Source organism: Brachypodium distachyon, chromosome 5 (assembly GCF_000005505.3).
Source record: "Brachypodium distachyon strain Bd21 chromosome 5, Brachypodium_distachyon_v3.0, whole genome shotgun sequence".
NCBI classification, from domain to species: Eukaryota; Viridiplantae; Streptophyta; class Magnoliopsida; order Poales; family Poaceae; genus Brachypodium; species Brachypodium distachyon.
The window spans coordinates 5,235,972-5,246,262 of record NC_016135.3 but is presented as its reverse complement, the minus strand read 5'-3'; the positions used below and the strand labels follow the sequence as shown (position 1 = coordinate 5,246,262).

Genomic DNA, 10,291 nt, shown 5'->3' with positions numbered 1-10,291 from the left:
CGCTCGGGCGCCGCTCCCTCCCACCGTCGGCGCTGCTCCCTCCCGCACGAGGCAACCAACAGAGGAGCTGGGTGAGGGGGCGGTGGCTGTAGACCCACGAGAGGCGTTTCCTCGGTGCACCCCATCGTCGAGCAGCTGGTCCTGCACCGACCGCGCGTGCCTCCTCCACTTCCCTTCTCTGTCGTTCTCCGTCTCTCTCTGTCTCTATTTCTATCTTTCTCTGTTCGTACCGACCCCTCCCCCTTCTCCTCTTTTGTTTATGTTGGTAATAATGGTGACTTATGTTTCTGGTTATATACGCATATCAATGTTGTATTAGATCTTAAAGAATTTTAACCATTATCATTATATGGAGAAGGTAATCTCATTTTGGCACACAAATGTTACCACAATCCAGCTCATCCAGGTTAGACAACCAAACACAGAAAAGAAATATCTTTATACACGCCTTCAATGGCTATCTCTACCCACTTTTGCTTCACGGCAAACCAAACGCATTCTAAGTGACCGTAGCAACGCATGGACATTATACTAGTATATCTAAATAGAAATAAATATCCTAATACTCCGTACATCATTTCTCTCGGATGAAGAAATCATCCAACCTGCATCCCGAACTGTGACTATACAAGACGAAATTCGGTTATCTTCGTTAATCTTGGCCGGAACTTGCTCGGACGATGGCGACATCATTGGTGCCTTGAACGGGCATGATGCTTTTCTGAGTTTTCTCTCATCGATTGATTTTACGTGCTGTATAATTTTTACTAAATTTCTCCATTAAATTTTTAGAAGTGCAGGCCGGTTATAAATACCAACAACAATTAAAGTATTATACTTTAAGTATTTTTCTTCACCGATGCTGCGTATCATCTAGTTCAAACAACGATGACACGCATTGGCTTGATGATGTCAGCATGACAGAACGTATCGCGTACCCGCTCTGCTTCCGATAGGGTCGTCCCACTCGCATACGACCCGTTTCACATGGAGCACGCGTCTTTCGTATTTCCTTTTAAGTCCGAGACATTCAAATTAGACACACCAATATGATCAACAACGAAGATTTATTTTGCCTATGTGAACAAACGTCGTGGCTTCCTCTCTTTTGTTTTAATAATATAATAGATGTCCACTCAAATTAAAGAAACATGTTCAACATGTGCCAATAACAGTACCCTTAGCCGCTACTCTGCCAAACCCACCATCGATAATATCCTTAGCCACACGGATGAAAACAAAAGGTCTGACTGAAAGATACTCTCTCCGTCCAACAATACGAGGATATTAGGGTTCGGTTGACCAAACATTTGACCACAAATTACTTCATGAATATGTGACTAATGTGATCAAAATCATATCCATAAGCAAATATATTTGAGTAGAAATATAATGGATATGAATCTATGTCATATAATTAGATATTAATAGAGTAATTTGAGGTCAAAGCATTGGTCAAAGGAAAACTAATACACCTTATATTGTTGGACGGAGGTAGTAAGTTGTTTACAATGGTTAATGATTCTTCATATAGATTTTTGTTTTCAAACAAGGGTTTCCTTATATCCGAGTTGCCTGATTTTTAGTTAGGAACAAGTTGATTGCTCACCCATTGGATCTGAATCGTATTTTACAATTCGTGACGAATGATGGAGAGGAGAAAGTAGGGACGGCGTCAAAATGCCCTGATAAAATCAACTACTCCCTCCGTTCCATAATTCTTGTCGAAATATTACATATATCTAGACACCTTTTAGGAATAGATACATTCATTTTTGGGCAAATTTGAGACAAGAATTATGAGACGGAGGTAGTAGATTTTATCCTTTTACTGAAAAGTCGGACGCTTGAGACATAGACATACCCATAAAAAACACATGTTGTGTCTTCCATACACTTAACACATGCTCTGTAATTTTGTGTCCTTTGGTACACAGCTCGCCGGCATTGTTTCTGTATTTTTTTTAGATATAGCAAAACCGGTTTCTTGTAGGGCTCTAGGAAAATTGTGTGCATGAGCCAGTGGATACGCATGGAAGAGTGCTTGGTGACTTGACTTTGAGAGTTCTACTAGTAGCAAATGAGTATGGACATCCATTATGTCCTTTTATCGATAAAAAGCTTTTTGGGCCCAACTTTATTAGAAAGCCGAAACAAGATCCCGCTAGGGATACCTGTGATAAAAGCAAAACAACCACCAACAAACACAGCCAACGTCAGAACAGATCAACAGGAAGAACCAACATTCCAAACTACAGCTACTAAACAGCCAATACTAGTTTAACCAACGCCTTCACGAATGAGCTCCCCAGACGACCGACGCACCACTTCCTTATAATTTGAAGTACAGTACAACGGTAAGGAACTTTGCGCTGTTCATTCATAAATGGACGCGCATGCATGAACAATTACCATATATGGATATAACTTCATCGTCATCGACGGCCTCAGGCTGCAGCGGCAGAGGCTGCAGCGCAGACGGGCAGATCGTTTTCCTTGACAGGCCGTTGCTTCAGGATAGGGTTGCTCTCGAAGAAGTTGACTGGCTTGAGGTCGAAGCTGGCCGAGACGGTGGGCATGATGGGGAAGTCCTCCTGGCACGGGACGTGGTGGAACCCCAGCGTGTACCACACCACCAGGTCCTTGTTCTCGATCGGACGGTCCCTGTGCATCCCCGCAGTGATCAGGTACATCAATGATCCGACCATTCACACGATTGGGATATATTCATGAAGAACTGAAAGTACATGCAGATATGTACCTCTCCGACCATGTAGCCAGCGTGTCCTCCCCTTTGCTCTGGTATACAAACAGGCCACCAGCCCATTCCTCGCTTTTGTTGTACGGCGTGACCCAAATCTGTCCCACAAAAACCAAATCACGACTTAGTAAGCCCATGCCTGGCTGAAACTTGTCTCCAAACCTAAATCCGAATTATGCGTAAGCTTTAATTCACCTGATTGTTTGTGAATGCACCCCTCTTTTGTGCCGGGTCGTCGGGGGCCAGCAAGCTGGCGGCAGTGCCGCCTGGGACGATCTTATAGCCTACCGGGTTCCCCACACGTGTCTTCTTCGTCGGGTTAACGAGGTGGAACTCTGACGGCTCGTAAAGTTTCAAACGGACCTGAGCATCCTTCTCTGTGCTCGCGACGTGTCGGGTGGCCTTGAGGTAGCTCTTCCGAGGGGACTCGCCCGGAGCAGTGTTATGGCGGGCCATCTCCACCTTGACGAAAGAGTTGTCGGCGCCGTCGACGTCCATGTCGAGGCGGAAGGTGACGTAGTGGTCGTGGATAACGCCGATGACGTTCTCGGAGAGCAGGGTGCCATACATCTCCTCGTTCCGTCGGACCTGGTTCATGTGGGAGTAGGGCGTGCCCTTCACCATCAGGATCCCGCTAAGGCCAACCTGAAATGGTCATTAAAGCAACATCATTTATATGCATCATTCGAGACAAAACATGGTACATTAATCAAACTGCGAGTAACCTATATTCCTAGCACTGTAGCGGTGTATCGGCGTTTCTAAAACAGTAAAACTGCCGCTCCCGTCACTACTTCTATGATTGAAATATCACAATCGGTTAAACTAATAATAATAGTTTTTCAATTATATGTTACAATAGTAAGACAACCAAAACTTTTTTCGAATACGAATCTATTGGTACATTTTTCAAATAGTTATGGCATGATTGAATATCTTGCCGACGATAAACTGGCTTCTTAATTACTATTGTGTAGAGTGAAAAAAATTACCCCAAAACATGCCGGCAACTGTTGCAAAACCCTTAAACTTGTGTCTATTTGAAAACATAGCCCCAAAATCTATGGTTCTGCGAAATTTACTCTAGTTGCAAGGACAAGGGGTACATCTAGCTCGAGAAGAGCAGGGCGGAGCTACATGGTCTCTCCCATCAGGTTCCAAACGAAATTTACAAGCAATTAGACAAAAGGTTACAATGTGCACCAGGCTAGATCAAGAAAAGTGCACCGTGGCCTGAAAATTCACGGTGTAAACAACCCAACAAGCATCGGCTCGGTCCATTTGCATACAACAAGACATATTGTGCACCTGGTCTTTTTTTTTCCTCTAGCTTCGCCCCTGGAGACGAGGGGTCCAATCTAAGTTAGATACTCTATGAGCTCCACTAAGAAGTCTAATCCATCTTTTGTCTATTGTGAATCTACTTGCCGCCCGCGAACAAATTCAGTGGATCTTTTCGTGATGTGTCGATGGCAGCCAGTTGATGGAAAAGTCATGGTCCGCTACTCTACTTTGCGTTTCGTCACTGTTAAGAACATTGTTTGGTGCAGGGCATGAAATAATTATTTTTTTACAAAACTTGCACGTTTTCAAGCTCATCAGGATAGGAAAGGAGACCACAGATGGTGGCACGGCGTACCTTGATGCGTATGAGGCCGTCCATTTGGAACTCCCAGTCCATGATGTAGTCGTAATTGGCAACCGACGCAGCCATCCGCGCCACCAACGTCACCTTCGCCCGCGACTCCCTTATCTGCACACATCCATCCATCCATCCACACAACAAAGTAAATATCATCCATTCGATCAAAAGCAATCAGTGAATCGCGTACCTCACCACAGACGTAGAGCAAAACGAAAAGCAACAGATGTGATGTCAATTAAACACAGATGGTGGCTATTTCCACTTCCAATTGATATGCGTAGCCAAGCCGGTCAGTATCCATCCACTATGGGTGCGGACCCTACCCTAGCTTGCGTATAGCTGCTTCCAATTAAGCTCCGACGACATGAGCAAATTATCTGAATAATACTCATTTGCCGTGCTGATTTGCTTAATTTATCATGTGAAATTGACAGAATGATGGTGATCGACGAATGGGCAGTGTAGTTAGTGTCCAGCCCTTTTCTCTTATTTTATAAGATTCGATGAAACAACACAAAACAACTTGGGAGGCCAGGATTCTTTCGTCCAGGAATCAAAGATTCTCCTTTCTTAGCTATAACAACTATTGTTGGAAGTTCCTTCAGTTGAGGCTGAGAAGTTCAACCAATAATGCTGAAACTTCCCTCTCAATCTATTTTTAATTACCTTTTGGTCGTTGTCACCTTTGGCAAGGAGACAAAAACTCCCGAGTAGCTTAGCTTAAATGATTGCACTCGTCTCCTCGCACGTCGTGGGTGACGTTGTATCAGCAGGAAAATTCTAACGACGGGAAAGCTAGCAGAAACAACAAGAAAATAAAAATGAACTATCTCACTCTTGATGTGTCGCTTTGTTGACGAATGGCCGGCCATCTATTTTTAACTCGGATGTGTCGTCTGCGCCTAAATAAAACACCCATGTAGAATAGTGTTGTCATAAGATTGGTTCCTTTTCTACTCCCTCCATTTCTAAATATACGAATTTCAAGTTTTGTCTTAAGTCAAACTTCTTCAAGTTTATAAAAAAATCTACTAAGATCCACAATATCAAATATGTGGAGTACTATGAAAAAATATATAATGATGGATTAAATAAAACTAACTTTGAGTTATAAATGTTGGTAGATTTCTGTAAACTTGGTCAAACTTGAAAAAGTTTGACTTAGGACTATTTAGGAACAGATGTAGTAATTTGTAATTTTGTGATATGTTCCTGTCCTAGTCTATAATTTTGTGACACCTTATCTAATCTAGAGTTTAATTATCTAGAATCATGCATTTCCCTATTATAGTTTTCATCCTGTGTTCGCCCAACATGAATTTCTAATTTGCGGTGTGAGGTGTGTTTGTGTAGCCTAGCATGAGGGATGAGGCCCTCGCCTAAACAATAGGGAGTGTCTATTTCTCTATCAACTTAAAAATAGTTATCTGACCAGACGGTTATTAGCATCGACTTAGGAATAGTTATTTTCTCAATCATCTTAGAAATAGCAAAACCGATACCTTTTTTCGTACATACAAGGTCAACACCCAGTGACAGTATCGATCTGTATTGAATTTCCTTTGTGTAAAGTCTATCTACAACCTTCAACTTGTAGACGAAGTCTAGATAGAACGCGGATCTTCTATTCCCTAAAATTAGCACCTTAATTTTTGTAATCCCGTCTAATCTCAACCTGTAGGAACATAATTCTGTTTAGGGATGTTAGGATTGCTAAGGTGGCTGGTAGATTCCGGAATAGTTGCATGCTGATCTAGGTAAATTCGTGTGGTATGTGACAATAGCTTATGATGATATAACATAAGCTAACTATCGAATATTGTTTGCTTGAAAGTTGATAAAGAAAATTATGTTATTGGCTTTGTACGTATGTATATGCAGAAAGAGGGGGTATATTTTTGCTCTTTGTATTACACCAATCTTACTTGGGACGAGTGAGAGTAATCTCATTGTAGGTTGTCAAACCGTGACCACAAAAGTCTCCAAATGAAGCTCTTGAGCGGCCGGCGCGGACCTGCTTGTGTCAGCATCATCATGGATACCCCGACGCGTAGACGTGTACGTGTGAAACACAAACCACCAAACAACAACAAAACAAAGGTAGCAGAGCAGAGATCAGAGTAGAGTCATCAGTTGCACTTACGTCCATGCCGGAGATGGGCCCCTCGGAGTGTCGCCAGGCGACGTCGCCGGCGTAGCGCTCGAAGACGCAGATGATGTTCTCCTTGACGTAGGGCTTCCCGTCGCCGGCGACGAAGACGCCGTCCAAGTACGCCGCGTTCCTCGGGCAGTCGTTGAGCGGCACGAGCGGCATGGCCTGCAGCCCGAAGCCGTACTCGCCGGCGTCCATGTACGTCTTGAAGTACCAAGCCTCGGTGGGATCCATGTAGGGGACGAAGAGCTCGGACGCCATGCCCTTGTACATGACCTCCCGCCCTTGCACTTCCGCCATGGACACCACCATCCCCGCCCTAGCGTCCGCCTTCACGTGCATCTCCCATCCGCCCCACTTCACCTTGTGCCCTTTCACCTCGAATCCAAGCTCCTCCATTGAAGCCTGTTGTGCCGCTCCACGCTTCTTCTTCTTTGCATCGTCACCGGTTCCGGCGTGCACTCTGTAGTCGGTGTTCTTGGCGTCGGGGACAGGGATGCCGGCGCCGCGGTCGGAGATGTGCACGACTTCCCGGGTGTCCATGTCGAGGACGAGCGTGAGCCCTTCGATGGGCCGCATGTAGAAGTTGGCCGTGCCTTCCATGGAGAAGCACTGCACCTTGATCACCCGCCGGCCTTCCTCGTCGGGCCCGTACCAGCCGGAGGAAATCGGCAGGCACGCGACATCGGTTATCCGGACCCCGCGGCGCGCGATGGAGGCGTTGAAGGCCGGGTCCGCGAACGGCGCGGCGCAGAGCGCCACCTGCTCGTCCATGGTCATCGTCGGGTACCCGGACGCCGGGACGGGGAGAGCCTCGATGGCGCCGTTGGGGCCAAGGTCGATGGAGAGCACGTGGGACTCGCCATGGAAGCGGACCACGGCCACGACACGGCGCGCGGGGAGCGGCGTGTTGAGGCCAGCTTTGTTGGCCTTTTGCCAGGCGCGGACGAGGGGCTTCTCGGGCTCGTCGAGGGCGAGGGAGTGGATGATGAGGGAGGATGGGGACTCGGAGAAGGGCGGGTGGGCGCGGAGGAGCGCGGCGGCGAGGTTGATTTCGGTGACCGTGAGCGGGTCTAGCGGGTGGCGCGGCACGTCGGAGTTGTGGTCGTGGGAAGGTGGCTTTGATGGCTTCGATGGTTGTTGGCGGCAGGCCCATGGGGAGAAGCGGGTGCAGCTGCCGGCGGCGTCGTCGAAGAGGGATGCGTCGATGGGCAGGCGGAAGGCGGAGCGGACGACGAGGACGAGGAGAGACGCGCCGAGGAGGAAGAAGGTGAGCCGGAGGAGGGAGGTCGAGTGATCCATTGGAGCTAGAGGTGCTCCGTGCTCAGGACGTGCCTCTGTTCTTGTTTTGGCCGTGCTGAGTGAGTGCTGTGTGAGCTAAGCTCAGTGATCGAGGGATCTTATGTACGGCTTAACGCCAGTGAGAAATGATGTCAGGCTGCTACTGTTTTTTTTAAGAGGAGCGTGGTTGTATGTGTGAAATCCAAGATTCTTCCTGGGCTTTTTCGAAAAGATGTTTAGATTCTTATTCTTGCTTGGCCAAGGCGGCAGGCCCAAGTATCGTCATCGTTGGGTTCAAATTATCTTCACCAGTCTTTGTCAATTTTGTATCGTCATACTCATGCCATGACTCCATGAAAGCTTGAGCGGCATCGACCGGCACTTTGTCTACGTGTGGCATATGCATGCCATGACCCGCTATATGGGGCAGCCGTGCAGGACACGCATGCTTATATATATTACTCCTTCGCTTCCAAAATGAGGAGCGTGTATTTTTGTTACCGTCAGATATTTTAAACTTTGACTAATATTATTATATGACAAAAGTATAAACATTTACGATGACAAGTGACTAATCATTACACTATTACAGAATCCGTTACTCCTCAAACGTTGATCCTGCAAGCTCCCACTGACGCAAAGCTAAAATGCGTCAGCGCGGACACTTACATCTGACGCGTCTTATAAGAACTGTCACTGCTAGCATACGGAGGCTGTGGTAGGAAGATATTTCTGACACTTACCGGCAAGAAGCATCGGAGAACGTCCACACTTCTGACGCGTAGTTTCTACTGACGCTTACATGTCTTGTAAACGTCAGAGGAAGATCTAGCTTTTGTGACACTTTGCTTCTTGGAAGCGTCAACTTTGTTTAGGAGAAAATCTCTAACACGTTGTTGTGCCGAGACGTCAGTATAATTTTTCATGCTCACCGACTTCTTGTTCTAAAGCACGTCAGAGAATTGTTGAAACTCATTTTTTTTACATGCACGACGCATAGTTGCTAATTAATTCCAATAAAAGCGAAGCTACAGCTAACAAAACACAAAAAAAAATAGCAGCTAATATCGCTGCAATGCTAACACATGCCACACAGAAGCTGGTCTGCTCTTTTAGCTGAACTTTAAGGTTTTCAATAGTTTCTTCGCTTCTTGTATCTCCGTTTCGAGATCTTCTATCACCCAGTCCTGGGCAATAAGTTCGAACTCTAGTTTGAGCATATCAGCAGATAATCTGGTGTTCACCTTCTTTTCTTCCTGTAATCTGGTGTTCACCTTCTTTTCTTCCTGTAGCATGGCTTGCAGCTTCGACACTTGAGTTACCTACACCATCGTACCTTCCTCAATGGACAGAAGGTACTCAAGATCATACCTCAGGACATGGAGTCCCTAAGCCATGACATCATTGATTCAGCACTATCGTTGGTGTATCCACTACGACCCATGAAGGAAGGATTCAAAGAAAAGATTTCACGAGAGAGGTTTCTTTCCCTGGGGACCAGGGATATATATAGGTTGCTAGACAACTGACGCACTATCATCCGACAAGAGTCAGCGGTGCAAGCTTTTGAAGCTAAACAACCTTCTGACACTTGCAGTAGAAACGGGTCAAAACTATATATGGTCACAGAATATCTGTGACCCGTCCTACATAGGATGCGTCAGAGATATGTATGGAATCTATATAAGACACGGGCGCAGGTCAAAAAGGGAGCGTGTTCAGACTTCAGAGCGAGCTCAGTACAGGTGCATGCATAGCCATGGCGATGCTTCGGGAAGTGGTGTTCCTCTTTATCCGGTCCGTCGCCTTCCTTTTCGGTCCATGGACTGCCTCGCCTCGGCTATAAAAGCGGCCGGATGCAATGCAAGTCGACCAGGAACAACTCCACCATGGTTCGCAAGATAATAGTTGCGTACTTCTATCTCAATGGGTGGGTGATCCAGGAGCGACCACGTTCGTCCACTCCGCCGGCATTGGCTGAGCGGGCGGCTCCGAGGGGTCTTCATGTAGGCTCTCCGCCTCCGCCTCAGCCTTAGCCTCAGCCGCAACCTCCTCAACTGCATACGCCTCAGCTTCCTCAGCCTGAACCTCCGCTTCCTCAGCCGAGGATTCCGCCGTTCACCATCAGCGAGGCTCCAGCGGCAAAACGACATCGAGAGATGTCCACGAGGTGCCCCGGTGATCGTGATTACGTTCTTTAAATCCCCTCCGTGTTCATCTTCATTGGCTGAACTAACTCCTCCCCCATAAGCACCTTCCTCTTTCCACGGACCCAAAACACCGGCTCCTCTGATTGTCCCGGGCCGCGCACCTTGCCTTCTTGGGCGTGGCGTTGCTCAGCTCATGGATGATGTTGCCGACATATCAGGGCGTTGTTTGATCATGTCGACAACGCTCTGATGTGTGTACTTTGTATGAAATGTAGCAGATCTTGTATGCAACGGCAATGTAA

The 10,291-nt window shown here is 46.7% G+C and overlaps 1 protein-coding gene across 1 annotated transcript; it reads right to left on the bottom strand.

Annotated features, from left to right (window-relative positions):
- Window positions 1-2,105: 2,105 nt before the first annotated feature.
- Window positions 2,106-7,979, bottom strand: LOC100845872 (primary amine oxidase). The gene is made up of 5 exons (XM_003581446.4): window positions 6,550-7,979; window positions 4,401-4,514; window positions 2,957-3,406; window positions 2,762-2,859; window positions 2,106-2,664 (listed from the first exon to the last, which is right to left on the bottom strand). Exons 1-5 carry the CDS (start codon window positions 7,858-7,860, stop codon window positions 2,448-2,450), a joined length of 2,190 nt encoding a protein of 729 aa, XP_003581494.1. The 5' UTR covers window positions 7,861-7,979; the 3' UTR covers window positions 2,106-2,447.
- Between the last annotated feature and the right edge of the window lie 2,312 nt (window positions 7,980-10,291).